Genomic DNA, 20,904 nt, shown 5'->3' with positions numbered 1-20,904 from the left:
TTCAGCAGTGTGGTGTCTACCCTGAACTGTTCTTGAACGTAAAGCCCTTACTCGCAAAGGAGAGGCCTGTCAATGAAAGGAAATAGACACACATTGTGCTTTAATGGAATTCTTGAAGTAGTGTCTCATTTGATAGATGCCGCTGGATTTCACCAGGGACCTGGATCTCTAGGGGCGATTGTCTCGGTGTCCCATCTGAACACTAAAGGGGGCAGCCATTGTTGTGAATTTGGTCAACTGACTGTGACAAGAGGCCTAGACAAGGACAGTAAGGACCCAAGGGCTGGAGTATCCAGAATCAAGACGCGATTTCGAGACTGAGACGAGAACAGGGCTCTTGGCAAGATGCTAGACTAGAATCTGATGAGACTAAATGAGAATCCAAATGGGACAGAAATCTTGGACGCACTCACACACTGAACCGAGGCCTTGTCCCCCTCCCTAAAGTGGATGTAAAAGGAGCTATGAAAATAAGACCCCTGTGTGCAGGCCATCGCCTGACCCTCACTCTGCGTTACTAACTCCCTGTTCGTGGAAGCTTCCTGCGAGCAAGTGAGTGGTTGTGTTTACGCAACAGTTACAATACTTCAAAGGTTAATTGTGGGCTACACTGAAGGGGGATGATAAGATAGCTCTATAGGAAACTTTATTGACTTGAGCTGACGGATGAGCACCAAACCTCAGTTCAGGTGCTCTTTAACTATCCAAATCTTGGAGCCAAAACATGGCCGCCAATTAGGGGAGTGGGCCTGAATCTTTAAAGGGAAGGCACCAGTGATCCATACTGTGGAAAATCAGAGTGTCTAATCCTCTGAAGCTGGCGTGGTTGGGTGCATACTGTAATGCTGACACCGGGTTCCAGTGACTGGATGTGGTTGGTACATACTTCAGTGGTGACAAAAGGGCAGAGACAGAGGAATATACCTTTGTTGAACCTCCCAGCATCTGGTACAAGCTCTTCCCATGAAGAGGAGGGAGTCGGCTTTAAAGGGGCTGGGCCTTCCAGTATTGAACAGTAAGGGAGGACCCAAGTCTTCCCTGCTCACTTGTTCAATATTGCCTGATATGGTGGGTGGAGTGTCGGCCGTCTGCTCTTCTGCCTTTTATCTGCAGGGTTGACTCCAGCTCGAGAAAACTGGGCCCACGCTCCTGGCTGATGCCCCTGTGTTGCACAGCCTGATGGGCTGAGACATCAAGCCGAGGCCTTGTCCCCCACCCGAAAGCAGATGTAAAAGGAGCTGTGAAAGTAAGACCCCTGTGTGCAGGTCATTGCTAGTTCCTCACTCTGCGTTACTAACTCCCTGTTTATGGAAGCTTCCTGTGAGTAAGTGAGTGGTTGTGTTTATGCAACAGTTATAATACTTCAAAGGTTAATTGTGGGCTGAGCTGAAGGGGGATGATAGGATAGCTCTCTAGGAAACTTGTATTGACTCGATGGGCTGAATAGCCTACTCCTGGGTTATAATAATTCTGCAACGCACTCTGGGGTGTATTGGGCATGTGGTAGGTGATCTGAAAACTCAAATTCTTTCCCTTCACTGATGAATATTAAGGATAGAGGGGAAATTACTGCTCGGATTTTGCACATTATGTCTGGCATAGAGCGGTTCACGTAACTGGGAGCCTGGAGTTCTGGGCTGGAAGTACTTAGGTTACACAGCCATCCCAGCCTTCACGTTCCCTCTGCACCAGAGATGAACTTGGAGTGAGGCCATCATGCTAGGCCCCTGCGGAGGTGCCACCGAGAAGCCCCGCTGGGGGAGAACGGTTCGCTCGGAGTAGGAAATAAGTACTGAATCTGACCTGTTCGATTTGATTGATCGATCATGGGCTGCACAATGCGACGTCTTGCGTTAATGAACCTGAATTGGAAGGAGACATAGGTTCTCAGTGTTAGCGGGTGCAGTAAATACCAGCAGACAATAGAGGCCACGCAAGAGAGATGGAACAGTTCCTGCTAACAGCCGAGCGCAGGAGAATTTGGTAGAGACGAGTGCAGAGCCCAGCGCACGGAGGAACCAGAATATTTCTGCACTGTGTATTCAGGGAGAGCGCCAGAGTAACACAGCGGTTAGCGCAACCCTATTACAGGTCAGAGTTCAGAGTTCAATTCCAGCGACCTCTGTCAGAAGACTGGACGTCCTTCCTGTGAGTGCGAGGACTTCCTCCACAATCCAAAAATGCATTGATTAGTGGGTTCAAATCACAAACAAGAGAGAATCTGCAGATGCTGGAAATCCAGAGCAACACATACAAAATGCTGGAGGAACTCAGCAGGCCCGGCAGCATCTATGGAAAAAAGTACAGTCGAAGTTTTGTGCTGGGACCCTTCATTGTAAATTATCTTGTGATTAGACTGGGGTTAAATAGGCAGGCTGTGTAGCTTGTTGGTCCGGAAGAGTTTTTCCACACTGTATCTCTAAATGAGGGGGCCCACCGACCTCTTGCTTAATAGTATTGGTCCATGGCATAATAAAGGTTGGGAACACTGCTCTAAATATATAAATCAATAACCGATGGCTCAGAGGCCTTGCATTGAGAGGCTCTGCGTCACCTGTGTGACCACCATCAGTCGCCCAACCTCCAGCCATCTCCTACCCCGCCAGACTGAACAGGTCAGTCTGGAACCATGGCGGGAGTGCAGCTCCAAGCTATCCTTGACCCCCAGAGAGTGTCAAAGGTCGGCACAGAGGATGTCCCTGCGAAAGATTCCACCCTCCGCAAGAGGGCGGCATGGCAGCGCAGCGCTCTACAGCGCCAGCGACCTGGGTTCAAATTCCTGCCGCCAGCTGTGAGGAGTTTGTATGTTCTCTCCTTTCGGTGATGACCTGGATTTCCTCCGGGTGCTCTGGTTTCCTCCCACAGTCCAAAGACGTACTGGTCGGTAGGTTAATTGGCCATTGTAAACAGTCACCTGAATAGGTTAGTGCTAAAGCAGGGGTCACTGGGCAGCACAGCTCGAAGGGCCGGAAGGGACATTTCTGCGCTGTATCTCAATAATTAAATAAATAAACAAAAGGAAGAACCTCCGCCCAACAGACTCAATGTATTCACAAACACAAGAAAATCTGCAGATATTGGAAATCCAAAGCAACAGACTCAGGCTGGAGGAGCAACACCTTATGTTCCATTTGGGTAGCCTCCAACCCGATGGCACGAACATCGATTTCTCTAGCTTCCGGTAATCGATCCCCCTCCCCTTCACCATTCCCCATTCCTGTTTCTCCCCTCTCACCTTACCCCTTTATCTGCCCATCACCTCCCTCCAGTGCTCCTCTCCTTTCCCCTTCTTCCATGGTCTTCTGTCCTCTCCTATCAGATTCTCCCTTCTCCAGCCCTTTATCTCTTTCACCAATCGACTTCCCGGCTCTTTACTTCACCCCTTTCCCCCTTCCTGGTTTCACCTATCACTGCCTGCTAGGTTCTTTCCTCTCCAGCCCTTGACCTTTCCCTTTCTCCTCTCGCCTTCCAGTAGCCCCTTTCCCCTCCTTGCATCAGTGAGCAAAGAGAGAACACACAACTCTACAGCACGATGTTGTGCCGATTTTTTAACCTACTCGAATATCAATCTAACCCTTCTTTCCTACAAAGTCCTCTGTTTGTCTATCATCCATGTATCTATCTAAGAGTTTCTTAAATACCCCTAGTGTATCTGTTTCTAGCACAAACCCTGGCAGGGCATTCTATAGACTCACTACACCCTTTCAACTGACTTCCCTTCTATACTTTCCTCCAATGGGGAGATTTGGATAGTGGTTCAGTAATCCAGAGACCCATTTGGGGACAGGAATTCAAATCCCACCATGGCAAATGGTGAATTTGAATTCAATATAAAAAAAAATCTGATTACCATGAAACCATTTCGATCATTGTAAAAACCCAGAATCACATCCTTGAAGGGAGGAATCCTGCCATCCTTACCTGGTCTGACTCCAGACCCACAGCAATGTGGTTGACTCTTAAAAATGCCCTCTGAAATGGCAACTAGGGATAGGCAATAAATGCTGGCTTAGCTGGCAATGCCCACATACCGTAAATGGATAAAAAAAATTAAACATCACTTAAAATTATGCCCCTTTGTTTGAGTCATTTCTGCCCTGGGGAAAAAAAAAACGTCTCTAGTTATCCACTTGATCTATGCCTCTGCTTATTATACACATCTCCATCAAGTCACCTCTCAGCCTCCTTCACTTCAAAGAGAAAAGCCCTGGCTCACTCAACCTTTCCTCATAAGACACGCTCTCTAATCCAGGCAGCACCGTGGTAAGCCTCCCCTGCACCCTCTGTGAGGTGTCTGCGTCCTTTCTATAATGAGCCGTCCAGAACTTAACTGTGCTGCCAACCCTGATCCAGGTTCTAACGCTGATCAGACCTTTTTTTAAATTCAACCTTTGACTCATCAGTGCCACCTATCAATACACTGCAAGCTTCAGTCTTGATGAAGTTCATCGCACCGTGGTGTAGGTGATCATTTCACCATCTCATCATCGACCCTGATGAAAACCTTCGGACAACTCGCTCTCTTTTCTTGACCTGTGACTCCTGGACCGGTCCAGGTAGATCATCACTGCCATTAGTGTTTAGACACCCTGAAGAGAGGGACTGCAGGGACCTTGTGACCGGAAGTGCCTGCAGCCGAGGATGTCATTCACTGGGGCTCTGGACAGCAGATGCTGGGCGTTAAGTGGAATGTCCCTGAGAGCTTTCTGGCCACAATCCAGTCTGTCCTTCACCAGACAGATCCAGGGATACCACTGCAGTTTCCAGTTCCCTGGTCCCCGCCAGTTTTGCATTGGTTTTTCAGCTCTTAAACAGAAACTCGCAAACAATCTGCGGGTGAGAGGGACGGAGGACGCCGAGAGACTTCACAGGACCATATTCCCAAAAGGCTTTATACATTGGGTCAAAAAGGTAGAATCCTTCATTAAGGACCCCCATCACCCAGGTTTTGCCTTGTTCCCATTGCTACTGTCAGAAGCCTGAAGACACACACTCAGTGATTCAAGAACAGCTTCTTCCCCTCTGCTATCCGATTCCTGAATGGACAATGAACACGACCTCACTACTTTTTATTTCTATATTTTTGCACTACTTACTTAACTATTATTATTGTTTTCTATTATTATTTATTGCATTGTACTGGTGCTGCAAAGTTAACACATTTCACAACATAAGACATATCAAAGTTGCTGGTGAACGCAGCAGGCCAGGCAGCATCTCTAGGAGGAGGTACGGTCGACGTTTCAGGCCGAGACCCTTCGTCAGGACCGCAGCAGGCCAGTCTCAGCCCAAAACGTCGACTGTACCTCCTCCTAGAGATGCTGCGTTCACCAGCAACTTTGATGTGTGTTGCTTGAAGTTCCAGCATCTGCAGAATTCCTCGTGTTCACAACATAAGACCTCACTTGGAGTACTGTGCTCAGTTCTGGTCAACTCACTAGAGGAAGGATGTGGATACTATAGAGAGAGTGCAGAGGAGATTTACAAGGATGTTGCCTGGATTGGAGGGCGTACCTTATGAAAATTGGTTGAGTGTGCTTGGCCTTTTCTCCTTGGAGCGATGGAGGGGGAGAGGTGACCTGATCGAGGTGTATAAGTTAATGAGGGGCATTGATCGTGTGGATAGCCAGAAGCTTTTTCCCAGGGTTGAAATGGCTAACATGTGGGTGCATAGTTTTAAGGTGCTTGGAAGGAGGTACAAGAGGGATGTCAGAGGTAAGTTTTTCACACAGAGGGTGGTGAGTGTGTGGAATGCACTGTTGGTGGCAGTCGTAGTGAAGGACACAATAGGGTGTTTTATCAGACTCTTAGATAGGTACAGGAAGCTTAGAGAAATAGCGGGCTATGCGGTAGGGAAATTCTAGGCAGTTTCTAGAGTACAAAATTGAGGGTTGAAGGGCCTGTAATGTGCTGTAGGTTTCTATGTTCTATGCTGGAGATTCTGATTCAGTTCTGGTGCTCTGAGATGAGCAGTAAGCTCAAGCCAAATTTCCTAGGAGCATAAGTTGAACTCAGGGGAATCCTGTTCTCTTTCTTCCCTCCCTGAACTGAGTTTCCTGTATGGGGGTGGGGGCACAGTTTCCATGTGTGAAGGGGGGCATCTGTTATGATGGAGGGGGTGTCATGGTTTGGCCTGAATGGATGGGTCTATTCCGTCCCCCAGCTAACATTGTCTGTGTGTGCCAGTCGAAGCTGAGGTTGCAGGAATTGGCGAGGACATGATGCACCTTCCAGCCACCTCACCGGAAACATGGGAGCTTTGTTGGGATTAAGTCACGTGGTTGGAATTCTTCAGGGCAACCTTCCCTGGCGCTGGACAGGAGCCTGGCCGCACAAACTCTCACCAGGACAGGAAAGGGAAAAGGAGAAACGAAATAGAGCCGGTGGGGGGGGGGGGGGGGGGTGAAAGAACAGGCATTTGTAACCCTGGATGTGACAATGTACCCTAAACCAATGCATGCCTCCCGAAATGTCGCGTTAAAGGAAAGAGGGTGGGGTTACCAATTTGTGCACAGCAAGCTCCCACAGCTGGCCAAGTGAGGTTGGCTGAGAGGCAGGTTTTGCTATGGTATTACTAGGCCATCTCTCCAAACATTAGATCATTAGATAGGCCCATGACTATGAGGAAGATGGATGGATGTCGACATTAGATAGGAAGAACTAGTTTTTGGGATTTTTGTTGATTTAATTTTTGGCTGGTTCAGCACAACCTTGTGGGCCGAAGGGCCTGTTTTCCTGTGCTGTACTGTTCTACGTTCTAATACTCTGGGAGCCTTCATCGGAAGTGCTGACAGAACTGGCGACTTATCTGAAGGACAGTATCGCTGACGGGCGTGGTACTCTTCCAGAGCAGGGCCGGGGGGTTCCCCGGGACTCAGTGTACCGTGCAACTTCAGTCCTTGAAGTGGTTACGGGGGGGGGGGGGCAAAAGGTTAAATGTCAGAGAGTGATAAAGCACTACAGCACAGAAACAGGCCCTTTGGCCCATCTAGTCTATTATTTTGAGCAGGGTAGGAGAAAGGGAGAGCATGAGGCTGAAGCTCTGACAACAGCTGAATATGGAGTGGCAGGCAGTATAGCCAGCACACTGCTTACAGAGAGATACTGTGACGTCCAAGCACTGCTTCCAGAAATTTCACTCCTCACGCCCTCCCCTCCCCCCAATTCCCACCACTCCCGCAAACCCTCCCCCCTTTCTCCTCTGCATTTTGCTGAGAGGGATTCTGGCAAAGCGAGAAGCTTTTCTGTCTGGTCTGAGTTGGTTGACAGCGTGAGAAAGGCTCTCTGTGGTCCCTTATACAGCCGCTGCCCCGTATTCCTGTCACAAAGAGAAATGCCAGATTGAAACCTTTCATGAATTTCTTCCAAGTCAGTTGTAGAGCTGTGAAGCCTGAGGCCTAAAAGGACATTGGAGAGTAAGTCTGTTTCACTAGGCTTCAAAATGACCAGCTTGTATTCTCCCCAGAACACCAGCTGACGCATTTTTCTTGTACCGTTTGCAGGGTGGGGGACAAGAAATAATCCGCCTTCCTTACTGGTGACTCTTGTGAAGAAAAATGTTCTTTGACATTTTGTCCTCCCTCCCGGGAGGTGAAGCAATTTCTGAGCAAAACACTTCACCCTGTTTGCTTTCTTTCTTGCAATTTGGCACATTGGTACAGTTCCCACATGTCCCTGGCCTTGCTGGAATTGAGATGGGTCAGGGGGAGCAAGGCGGAGAGGGAGCCAATGAGAGATGGCGGTGCAATTAACTCTTTAACTCCTGTGGGTTCCAGTTACAGTTGGCACAGAATCAATAGGGGGTCAATAGAGGTCCAATCAGAGGATTTATCGCCCTCTTCCATAATGACACCCCACTCCACTGTGGAGACACAAGAGAGACTGCTGTTTCTGGAATCTGGGGTTAAAAGTCCTCAGTCAGTTCGGTTTGGCAAAATCATCTCCTCCACAATCTCTATCAACCGCAAGGCTGTGCGTTTAGCCCCCTGCTCTACTTGTTTTACACCTATGACTGTGTGGCTAAGCACCGTTCCAACACCATATACAAGTTTGCTGTTGACGCCACTGTTGTGGGCTTTATCAAAGGTGGAGATGAATCAGCAAACAGGAGGGAGGTTGAAAATTTAGCTGAGTGGTGTCATAACAACAACCTCTCACTCAATGTCAATAAGGCCAAGGAACTAACTGTGGACCTTAGGAGAGGAGAACCAGAGGTCCAAGAGCCAGCAATCATCGGAGGATCAGAGGTGGAAAAGGTCAGTAATTAGCACATCAACGCCACTACTTCCTCAGGAGTTGTGGAGATTGGGCATGTCATCGAAAGCCTTGGCAAACTTCTATAGATGTGTGGTGGAAAAGTGTGCTGACTGCTGCATTTCGGCCTGATATGGGAACACCAATGCCTTTGAGTGGAAAGTCCCACAAAAGGCAGTGGATTTGGCCCGGTACATCACAGGTAAAGCCCTCCCAACCATTGAGCAGATCTGCATGAAACGTTGCCATAGAAAAGCAGCATCCATCGTCAAAGATCCTCACCACCCAGGCCATGCTCTTTTCTCGCTGCTGCCATCAAGTAGGAGGTACAAGAGCTTCAGGACTCGCACCACCAGGTTCATGAACCGTTACTACCCCTCAACCATCAGGCTCTTGAACAAAACAGAATAGCTACACTTATCTACTGAGATGTCCTCACAATCAGTGATCTCACTTTAAAAACTCTTTTTCTTGTGAATAAGCTCTTCTCGGGCTTCCAGCCGGGTATAGGTATCGATTTTAACCGTTGTTTTGACGACAAACTTTACCATCTTCATCAGGGGTGATGCCGAGGCATGTCTGGTCTGGTGGTATATATATATATACCCCTGTTGTCTATCGCTCCTGATTGGTTAGTCCTCATCCAATCAGATTTCTGCTACACCTTGCTTACAATCCAATTCTAGCCCACAGTGACAAAGGACTCACTCTAAATAAGAACTGGAATTTGATTGGCTGAATTGGGGTTTGGTCCTGTTCAGTCAGCCAGTGTTGGATAGACTGCCTCTCGGTACTGAACAAATCTCACAGGTCTTCAAACAACAGGCTGGCAAGTTGCCAAGAAGGGACCCTGTGAATTGACCTCATAATTGGTTCAATTGATGGTTTTATTACACAGGAATGAAGATGTAACAGCAGACATCACAGGGGGCACTCAGGCCATAGTGAGTTCACCTGTGCGTGTGTGAAACTACAAATAGCAGAAATATCTCAGGCCCACAAAAACACTCCAAAAAAAACGTGCTTTTGAACAATTTTTGCTTATTTGTTCCAAAGATGTGGGATACAATTCAATTTGCCCTGCATCCCAATTAAATACAGACACAACACACACAAAATCTACAGAGGGAAATGAGCAGTTGACATTTCAGGCCGCGAGCCTTCATCAGAACCGCAAGGGAAGGGGCAGAGACCAGAATAGGATGGTGGTGGGAAGGACGACAAGTTAGGTAGTGATAGGGGGCTCTGGGTGAGAAGGAAAAGGTAGGAGACTGGTGAAGAGGGAATGACTGGGACTGAAGTGAGAAGCTGGGAGGTGGTCAGTGGAGGAGGCAAAGGACTAAAGAAGAAGGGGACAGATGTATCTGGAGAAGCACACACAACATGGTGGAGGAACTCGGCAAACCAGGCAGCATATGTGGAGGGGGAGCAAGCATTCAAAATTCCAGGTTGAGACCCTTTACTTTATCATTAGTGGAATGGAAGGCGGGGAGAAGCCAGATTAAGGTGGAGAGGGTGGGAGGGGATGGAATACATTCTGGCAGGTGATAGGTGAGGGGGGAAAATGTAAGTGGGTGGGGGACAGTGAATGATTTGAAAAGCTGGTATGTGATAGCTGGATGAGGAAAAGAGCTGAAGAAATCTATTAAGAGAGAAGAGTGGACTGTGGAAAATTTTTTTATTTTAATTATAGATACACTGTGGAACAAGCCCCCATCCAGCGATTTGACACTAGCCTAACTACAGGACCAATTGACCTAATAACTGGTATGTCTTTGAACTGTGAGAGAAGACCCACGCAGTCACGGGGAGAGCGTACAAACTCCGTACAGGCGGTGCCAGTACTGAACTCCGAACTCCGGAATGCCCCAAGCTGTAATAGTGTCACGCTAACCACGGCGTTGCCGCGGCATCCTGGAGGCAAATGGACCGGAGCGAAGTGAGGGGCAGGTGAGGAAAGGAGAAGGGGTGAGAGAGCAACCAGGATGGGGAATGAAATAAAAAAAGGAGAAAAGGTGGGTAGGGGAGGTAATTACCTGAGGTTTCCATTTTGGTTAGGGTTGGCCTGTGGAGGTGGGGCATGGGGTGATAGATGTGGCAGATGACCAATCACGTTTGTTGGAGCTTGGACCATGTGACATAAGTTCCTGGACAGGTCGGCCAGAGATGGCAACAGCAGCAGGATCGCCACACTACTCCGGTAAGTCTGGTGTCAGTGATGTTATCTGTAATGTTATCAGTGTGTGCTTTTATTTTCTCTCTCTTTTGCCGAACAGTGGCACTTAGTCTTTTTCATCAGCTTATTCAAGTCTCTTGCTTTCTGGCTGCCTGTAAGCAGACAAATTTCAAGGTGTATAACTTACACAAATTTGATAATAAATGTACTTTGAATCTTTGATAGGGAGCTGACACAGGGGGGACCATGCAACCAGCAAGTAGGCCGGTTGTCATCAACCAATCAGCACTAAGATAACTGATCTGTACCTTCCCTGTCAAATGATGAACGAGTCCTGTGTCAAACGACCAATGGGCACTCGGGGGGTGGCACAACGCTTTACAGTACAGGCGACCTAGGTTCAATTCCTGCTCCTGACTGTAAGGAGTTTGTACCTCCTCCCTGTGACTGTGTGGGTGTTTCCTCCGGGTGCTCTGGTTTCCTCCTACAGTCCAAAGATGTACTGGTCTCTAAGTTAATTGGTCATTGTAATTTGTCCCATGATTAGGGTAGGGGGATTGTTGGGTGGTATGGCTTTCAGGGCTGGAAGGGCCTATTTTGCGCCGTATCTCAATAAATAAATAATTTATTTTTTGAAAAGGCCATGGATTCCATGGCAATCGGCTGATGCAACTATGCCTGTAACATGGTGACAATTCAATGGGTAGCACTCCAACTTCCCCATGGATAGTGCGGGCATCTCATCGCAGGTACCATTGCAGTCGTTCTGTGGGCACTGGCCATGGCAATTTACCCATAGATACTGTGCTAACTGATTCATGGGCACCATGGTGATGACCTGTGTATGCCATGGCGACAGACCTGTAGGTACCATGGCAACCAATAGGTAGGTACCAAGGCCCTGGTCGGCGAAGAGGCAGACGGAATCAGAGCCATAGGAAAGATGCTCGATAAGAAGATAATTGCGCTGAAGTCAGAATAATTTAAATGAGATACAGCTGCAGATTAGTCATGGTAGAAAATTAAATTACCAGCAGTCTGGTTTTCTAAGTAATATTTGAACACTTTAATGACCTTGCCTTTCCACCCAAGACTGGTAGACTGACAGCTCACTCAGGAGCTGGGGATGCTGGCTAATCTGACAGGAAGTTACTGTGGTACAGATTCCTGGCTGGAGTTGGACAATACTTCCAAGCTGTGCAGGTGACCACGGATGGCTTTACATCGTGTTGCCCGCTCACTCCTGGCTTGCTGTGTTCTGAGGTCAACTAATAACGTGGGAACTCGCCTCCGGCCTGAGGATGCCTGGGGCTTGTTGAGTTCCTGAACATAACCTGAGGTCTTGAGTCTGCAAGGAAGACTTAGGGAACACAAACCAATCCTCACAGAGGGATCAGAAGTAGAAAGAGTGAGCAATTTCAAGTTCCTGGGTGTCAATATCTCTGAGGACCAAACCTGGTCTTGAGTGAGCTGTCAGTCCACCAGTCTTGGGTGGAAAGGCAAGGTCATTAAAGTGTTCAAATATTACTTAGATGCAGCTATAAAGAAGGCAAGGCGGTGGCTATATTTCATTTGGAGTTTGAGGAGATTTGGTTTGTCACCTAAAACACTCAGAAACTTATATGGATGTACCGTGGAGAGCATTCTGACTGGCCTCATCACAGTCTGGTATGGGGGAGGGCGCTACAGCACAGGATCGAAGTAAACTGCAGAAAGTTGTAAAATTAGTCAGCTCCATCATGACCACTTGCCCCTCTAGTATCCAAGACATCTTCAAGGAATGGTGCTTCAAGAAGGTGGCATCCATCAGTAAGGACCCCTACCACCCAGGACAGGCCCTCTTCTCAGTGCTATCATCAGGAAGGAGGTACAGAAGCCTGAAGGTACACACTCAGCGATTCAGGAACAGCTTTATCCCCTCTGCCATCCGATTTCTGAATGGGTATTGAACCCATGAACACTACCTCTCTACCTTTTTATATTTCTGTGGCATTACTTATTTAATTTAACTATTACACACACACACACACACACACACACACATACACACACACACATATGCACACACATACATATACTGAATATAATTCATGATTTTTATATTATCATGTATTGCATTGTACTGCAAATTTAACAACTTTCACAACATATGCCAGTGATATTAGACCTGAGAGGCCTCCTCTCTCCTCTAAGGCAGTGAAGCTCCTGAGGAAATAGGATGTAGGGGCAAATGTAATCCTTAATGTGCTCAAATCTTGTTGCAATGGTGGTTCCTCCTAGCTCTTGCCAGGGTACCTATATGTTTCAGTGCTCTGTGTTTAAGGATTTTTACTTCCCCCTGAACACCAACAACTTGAATTTAAAAAACATCATACGGAACACAGAACAGCACAGGAACACAATATTGTGCTAAACTAAATAAACTAGCGATGAAATTGCTAACTAAACTAATCCCTTCTGCCTAAACAATGTCCACATCCCAATGTTTTCTGCACATTTGTGCACCCATCTCACCTTCATCATCATAATGTGCTGTCTTGTATGACATGGGTGATCATAGTCTTTCCATGACCATGAATGTAGTTTGCAAATTCTTCTACAGAAATGATTTACCATTGCCCTTCTTCTGGGCAGTGCCTTTACAAGACGGGGAACCCCAGCCATTGTCAATACTCTTCAGAGGTTGTCTGCCTGGCATCAGTGATCTCACAATCAGGACTTGTGATCTGTACCAGCTGCTCATATGACCGTCCACCACCCACTCCCATGGCTTCACGTGACCCTGATCGGGGGGCTAAGCAGGTGTTACGCCTTGGCCAAGGGTGAGCTGCAGGCTAGCGGAGCGAAGGAGCGCCTTACACCTCCTTGGTCTCCACCCCATCACCCGTAAGGCTACATGACATACAAAAGTTAGTGAACCTCTGATCTAAGGGATAGTGGAGGTAGCAGTGTCACTTAGACACTCACAAGAATATGGAAGGAATGGAAGTAAGGATCTTGTGCAGGCAGAGGGGTGTGATTTAACTTGACATCATGTCTAGCACAGACTTTGTGGGCCAAAGGGCCTGTTACTATGCGGTACTGTATCACATGTTGTTCCATGTTATGTACTGACTTGTCTGGAGCTGACTTCTACCGGGCAGTAGTGGCGTTGCACATGTTTGATGTTGGTTATAAACAATAATTTCTTCACTCACTTTCTCTCACTGTGAATTTCCTTCAGCCCGCCTGCATTGATTACGAGGGAAGGAAGAGGTATCGCACATGGAAGATAGAGGGTGGTGGTTGAAGGGAATTATTGGACCTGGAGGTCTGTAATTAGTGGAGTTCAGCGGGGACTTGTGTTTGGACTTCTGCTGTTCGTGATGTATAAAAATGACCTGGATGAAAATGTAGATGGGTGGGTTGGTAAGTCTGCAGATGATACCAAGATTGGTGGAGCTGTGGATAGTGTAGGAGACTGGCAAAGAACACAGCACCATGCAGATTAGGTACAGATATGGACTGAGAAATGGCAGATGCAGTTGGAGGCAAGGTATTGCACCTTGGTAGAGCAATTGCAAGGAGACAGGGCAAGATCTTTAACAGTGTTGCAGAGCAGAGAGATCTAGAGATCCAAGTTCATAGCTCCATGAAAGCTTTATGGAATGCTGCTTTCATTAGTCGAGGCATTGAGTTCGAAAGTCAAGAGGTTATGTTGCAACCTTATAAGACTGGTTAGGCCTCATCTTGAGTATTTTGAGGCTTTGGTGAGGGTGCTGAGGAGGTTTACCAGGATGCTGCCTTGTTTAGAGGGCAGGTGCTATCACCAGAGGCTGGAGAAGCCTGGGCTGTTTTCTCTGGAGCGCCAGAGGCTGAGGGGAGATCTGTTAGAGGTTTATAAGATTATGAGAGGCATAGACAGAGTAGACAGGGAGTATCTGTTCCCCAGGGTTGAAATGTCTAATACAGAGGGCATGCATTGAAGGTGAGAGGGGGTAGGTTCAAAGGGGATGTGAGGGGTAACTTTCTTACTTAGAGGGTGGTGGACACCTGGAATGCACTGCCTGGTATGGTGGAAAAGGCCAACACAATAGAGGCTTTTAAGAGACGTTTGGATAGGCACGTGTATGTAGGGAAGATGGAGGGATATGGACATGGCATAGGTTGGAAGGATTAGTGTTTTGGGTGTATTTGACTTGCTTTTTAGGCTGGTACAGTACAACATTGTGGGCCGAATGGCCTGCTCCTGTGCTGTACTGTTCCATTTGAGGGGAGGGATGGAATCACCGCCGAGTTTTGAAACACAGCGCTGCTTCCAGAGTTTGTGCGGTGCGGTGCAGCAGACGTCCGAGAGCGGTGGGGAGACGCCACAGCGCTGTCTCTGTGAAATCCCCCACGTTCACGAGAGGGACGAGTCAACCAGAATCAGTGCCCTCCCAGGCCGACATGCCGGGCACCGAGGCCACCGTCACTCCCAGCCACCCATATCGGGCAGGCCACATTGCTCACGTCCTGAATCCCAAAATAGATGGTCTATTCTGAGCTCTGCCATGGGAAGAAATTAACAGGTGGACAGAGATATACTCCTTAAGGAAAAGCTGCATCCTCACTGACTCTTGGGATGACCTTAACATGGACCAGCAGCATTCAGGACATAATTAACAATGTCAAGGCCATGAGAACGGATCCTTGGATAAAAGGTGGAAGGAGGGAGACATATCACAGCTATCTGCTGCCTATCCTGTCTGTCACCTCCCGCGCTATCCGTGGAAGAGTCGGCGGCCCCTACATTGACTTCGTACGCCTCCTCAGAACTGGCAGGACGGGAGAAGAGGAACGCCCGGGGTTGCCCGAGAAGAGGAAAGCAGTAGGTCACAAGAAATGTGCCCAGCACCTCGAATGGTCTGAGACATCAAGGTCATGATATTAATAGAAGCTGAAAGCTCTCAGACTCAGTTAATGACTGAAGTTACTGAGTACGAAGCCCATGTATGATGACATTCCAACATGTTCCTGAGGACTGGTGACTTGAGTTTAATTCCTGTGGGAGACTAATAGTCAGATGGTACTTCCAGGTTAACACTCTCCTTTCAGAGATTTGAATGGACATTTTATGTAACAAAATTGTCTCTTGGCCTCACAATCTACCCTGTTTATTATGTTTTTTCCTTATTTTTATGGTTTTATTGTTTACCTGCACTGCATTTTCTAGGAAGACTTTACACTGTTTATGTTTTATATTCTTCTACCTCGACACACTGTGTGAGGATTTGGTCCATATGAACAGAATGCGAGACAAGATCTCCACCGTATCTTGGTAATTATGACAATAATAAACCAATATCTCTTTAGACCTCCAAGAGGACCACAATCTTGTCGCTGGGTTTGGAGGCTTGCGTGCCTCAATGACCTGGAGAGCTACGTATGTTGGCTGGAGTCAGGGCTTTATGGTAGGGTCACCCACGCCAAACAGGTCAAAGGGTAGAGGCCAGACTGAGAGTGGTCCACTTTCTGCCAATTCTTGTCGACTACCCCAGAGTCCCTAACAAATGAGTCCGACCGTATTCCTGAGTCTCCACTTGGGACTTGTATGACTGACAGTGAACTGAGAGGAAGCTACGGACATGATGAAGGAAGCCGTGTATGCGGCCAGAAATGGAGGACCCTCATTCTACCCTAAACACCAGTGGCGCAAGAGGCAAAGGAAGACCTCTTCAGACTTTCTGCCAATTCTTGTCGACTACCCCAGAGTCCCTAACAAATGAATTATCGTAAACACAAGAAAGTCTGCAGGTGCCGGAAATCCAATCCAGCAGACACAAAATGCTAGGGAACTCAACAGGTCAAACAGCACCTATGAAAAAGAGTAAACAGTCAACATTTTGGGCCAAGAACTTTTTCAGGACTGAAAAGGAAGGGGGAAAGCTGCCAGAATAAAAAAGCATGGAGGGAGGGGAAGGAGGCCAACTGGAAGGTGATAGGTGAAGCCAGATGAGTGGGGAAGTTCAAGGGCTGGAGAAGAAGGGACCTGATAGGGGAATGGGAAGGAGGGAAGGACGCAGGGGCAGGTAAGAAGAGGTTAAAGACCAGAGTGGAGAATAGAAGAAAAGGGGAGGGGGAGAGAATTCTTTTTTACTGCAAGGGGAAATCGATATTAATGCCATCAGGTTGGAGGCTACCCAAACAGAATATAAGGTGTTGCTCCTCCATCCTGAGGGTGGCTTCACCTTGGCACAAGAGGAGGCCGTGGACTGACATGTCGGAACGGGAATGGGAGTAGAATTTAATATGAGTCCCTTTATCTCAATTCTGACCCACACTCATGTGTAAAATCGTAGGGGAATCAAAGAGAGGTAACTGAAGGGCCATTATTGTTCGAGCTATTTTAATATTCAACAGCACTGGGTGGTAGCACCCTCATCAGTAGGACTGCGGTGATTATTTAAGACAGGTCACACAAATTCTTACTCAGTGGCGATTAGCAATGAGTAATAAATTTCTTACTGGGATTACCAGATCCTGAAAATAAGTTTAAAAAGAGCATGAACGTCTGAGGTGAGGTTGGTGTCAGAAAATGTCAGAAATTGCCTCAAAACGGTGTTGCACAAATCGCACTACATGATGAGGTATGGGGCCTGGTGATAATAAGAATCAGTTTGAAAGAAACTTCTGAATGTGAGGGGAGAGAACCTGAGAGGTTTCTTAACCTCAGGCTGTCAGTGGGAGAGCATTTAAATTCAGGGCCATGAAAGTGGAAGAAGGCAGACATCTTAAAGATTATAGATCAGGATTCAGGCCCTGTAGGGATTTAAACTGAGGATCTGAGCTTTAAAATGATAAAAATCCAGAGACTGATGATACAGCAGTGTAGTGGAACATCATTAGAACAGCACAGTACAGCAGTGGTTATGTCATTCACAGACACCACATACGGCATCTATTGATAATGGCTGGGGTCACCTGTCTTGTAAAGGCACTGCCCAGAAGAAGGCAATGGCAAACCACTTCTGTAGAAAAATTTGCCGGGAACAATCGTGGGCATGGGGAGGCCATGATCACCCACATCACACAACGCGGCTAATCATGAATGAATATACAGCATCCTGTCACCTGAAAATATAGCAAGAGTCAACAGTGAATTCCAGTGCACTCCATCTAGAAGATCACAACTTCCTCTGCAACACACACACAATAGAGTTCCTCCAGCACTTCGTGTGTGTTGATTTGGATTTCCAGTATCTACAGACTTTCTCGTGTTATTCCTTCAATTTTTCATTGCGCGTCAGCTTCACCCCAAACAACCTGATATTCTGTGGATTCATCGAGTCATAGAGATATACTGTTGAAAACCAGGCTCTTTGTCCAACTCATCCATGACAACCAAGATGCCCTATCTACAGTAACCCCATTTGCCCGTGTTTAGCCAATACCCTTCAAAACCTTTCCTATCCATGCACCTGTCTAACTGCTTTCAAATGTAATAGTGCATTTACAATTCATCAGGAGCCTCAGGACTTACACCACCAGGTTCAAGGACAATTACTACTCCTCAACCAAAGAGGATAACTACACTCAATCTATTTCTGGTGTTCCCACAACCGATGGTCTCACTTTAAGGATTCTTTATCTTGTTATTTCATGCTCTTGTTATTTATTGCCATTTATTTATATTTGCATTTGCACAGGTTGTTGTTCATCGATCCCGTTTACAGTTACTGTTCTATAGATTTGCTCAGTTTACCTGCAGGAAAAAGAACCTCGCGACTGTATGTGGTGACATGTCTGTACTCTGATAATAAAGTTTTCTTTGAACTTAGAATGTTACATCTCTATTTCCTTAGAAGTTGATGAAGATTCGACATGACATATAAAACTTTGACAAACTTTCATGGATGTCTGGTGGAGACTATATACTGGTTGCATCACAGCCTAGTATGGAAACACCAATGCTCTTGAACTGAAAATTCCACCAAAAGTAGTGGATAGAGCCCAGTCTATCATGGGTAAAGCCCTCCCCACCATCTACACAAAATACTGTAGCAGGAAAGCAGCATCTATCATCAGGGACCCCCACCACCCAGGACATGCTCTTTTCTCGCTGCTGCCATCAGGAAGAAGGTACAGGAGTCTCAGAACTTGCACCACCAGATTCAGGAACAGTTATTACACCTCAACTATCAGGCTCTTGAACCAAAGGGGATAAATTCACTCAACTTCACTCGCCCCATCACTGAATTGTTCCCACAGCCTATCAATTCACTTTCAAGGACTCTTCATCTCATGCTCTATTGCTTGCTTGCTTGCTTGCTTGCTTGTTTGTTTGTTTGTTTATTTATTTATTTCATTCCTTTTTCTTTTGTATTTACACATTAGTTGTATGTCCATCCTGTTGGGTGTGGTCTTTCAATAATTCTATTATGGCTCCTGGATTTACTGAGCATGTCTGCAAGTAAAACGAATCTCAGGGTTGTATACGGTGATGTATATGTACTTTGATAATAAATTTACTTTGAACACCTTCACCATATCCTCTGGATATAACCACAATCCATATACTTGTAACACCCTGGGAAAGGTTTCACTGCTAACATAATGGTCTCTCAGTAGAAGCAGTGCTTGGGTTCTGGTTAGAGATTACGGGTGCTTTGGAATGCGAGCTGGGTCCTTTTGTTCAGCAGGAGATGAAGAGGGAAGACGCTGGAGAGAATTGGTCTCCAACCGGTGGGGGACCAAAGATGGAGCAAGGTGCCGCGGTCTTCCGAGGGTCGGTGAATATGTATGACTTTTGGAAGAGTTGAACTCCAACTTGTGCACATTTGACTGTTTAATTATAATGGGCCCTTTTTGTTTTTTTCATACTCTCCACCCTTGGTATGGAAAATAAATACTTGCCAGTCCCACCCCCTTTAAATCCTTCCCCACTCATCCTAAATCGATGTCTTCTAGTTTTAGACTCCTCTTACTATGCCCTTCATAACTTTATAATCCTCTACAAGTCTGCTCTCAGCCTCCTTCACTCCAGAGAAAACTGCCCCAGTTTATTTAACTCCTCCTTATGAAGATAAAGATGAGCTTTATTTGTCAGATGAACATGGAAACGGTGAAATGTGTCAACACAGCCTGATGATGATTTGGGAGCAGCTGGCAAGTGTTGCCATACAAACAGACTTTTAACACCATAAATCAGTGAGATGTTTGTTCTGTCTCCCCTCTCGCTGTGAAACAGGGACATCCCTTTTTCCCTTATTAGGGAGAGAGGGAGCCTGTGGTTTGTCAAATTACCAGGTGCACGAATAGTCTTTGGGGTACTGCAAGTCTTTATTGAGGCTTTGCTGCGTGCTTGAGTGCTCGGTGGAGGGTGCCGATGCTTTTTGTAGGTGGGGTTGGGAGGGCATCATTACCTTGCTGCTGCTTGTGTGAAGGAGGGGGAGCTGGAGGGGGCTTTGGGGTTCTAACGTTTTAACTATCATTCATTCTTTGGGGAACTCCTCTGTTTTTGTGGACGTTTGTGAAGAAAAAGAATTTCAAGATGTATATTGTATACATACCTCTGATATTAAATGTACTTTTAGAAACCTGTTGAAACTTCTGTCTTCAGGATAATAAAGGCATCCGTTAGTCTTGCGAGACCACGGATCTGCGCCTGGAAAGCCTTCACTCTCCAGGGCGCAGGCCTGGGCAAGGTTGTATGGAAGACCAGCAGTTGCCCATGCTGCAGGTCTCCCCTCTCCACGACAATGTTGTCCAAGGGAAGGGCATTAGGACCCATACAGCTTGGCACCAGTGTCGTCGCAGAGCAATGTGTGATTAAGTGCCTTGCTCAAGGACACAACACGTTCCCTCGGCTGGGGCTCAAACTCACAACCTTCAGGTCGCTAGTCCAAAGCCTTAACCACTTGGCTACGTGCCCACATAGGATAGCATGCCCGCAACTAACTAACCCTAACCTGTACATCTTTGGAATGGGGGAGGGAACCAGAGCATTCAAAGGAAATCCACACGGTCATGAGGAGAACGTACGAATTCCTTACACACAACAGTGGGATTTAAATCCTGATCAGTGGCGCTAAGGTGCCCACACCTGAACTGGTAGGACTATAACTCAATCCTATTAACCTAGGCAACATTTCTGGGATCTTTCCCGCACCTTCTCACATCCTGACTGTAGTGTGGCGACCAGAACTGCAGAGGACGCTGGCTCCAAGTGCAGCCTAAGCAATGATTTGTAAAAGGATGTCCCAATTCTTGTAGTAACTGCCAGGGTCTTACGAAGGCAGGTGTGCCGCACGCCTTCCTGGGACATTAGAGATGTTGCCCCGAGGTTCGTGGATTTTAACCTGGAGGGAGTCCCCTCCTTTCTCATCCAGAAGGGGAGAAAGTTCGATTTTAAAGAAGCTCCTTCAGAAATCGAGCATGCATTTCCCATCACAGCCACTAGATGTTGCGAACATGCTTCTGGTAAATTCATTGTATGCTGAAGGTAAGGAAGGAAT

General features: G+C 47.0%; 1 protein-coding gene across 17 annotated transcripts in view; it reads right to left on the bottom strand.

Annotated features, from left to right (window-relative positions):
• Positions 1–20,904, bottom strand: part of LOC140203835 (homeobox protein Meis1-like) — a 437,451-nt gene that overhangs the window by 13,799 nt on the left and 402,748 nt on the right. For 14 of the 17 annotated variants that reach the window (XM_072269947.1, XM_072269949.1, XM_072269943.1 and 11 more), the window contains one exon: positions 1,804–1,862. The exons of the other annotated variants lie outside the window; for them this stretch is intronic. In XM_072269947.1, the coding sequence (XP_072126048.1) occupies positions 1,804–1,862 (59 nt within the window). The remainder of the gene's footprint in view (positions 1–1,803; positions 1,863–20,904) is intronic. 17 annotated transcript variants of the gene reach the window in all.

This window comes from Mobula birostris, chromosome 10 (genome assembly GCF_030028105.1).
Source record: "Mobula birostris isolate sMobBir1 chromosome 10, sMobBir1.hap1, whole genome shotgun sequence".
Lineage (NCBI taxonomy): Eukaryota > Metazoa > Chordata > Chondrichthyes > Myliobatiformes > Myliobatidae > Mobula > Mobula birostris.
The sequence above is the reverse complement of the archived record's forward strand: the minus strand, read 5'-3'. Positions and strand labels throughout refer to the sequence as shown.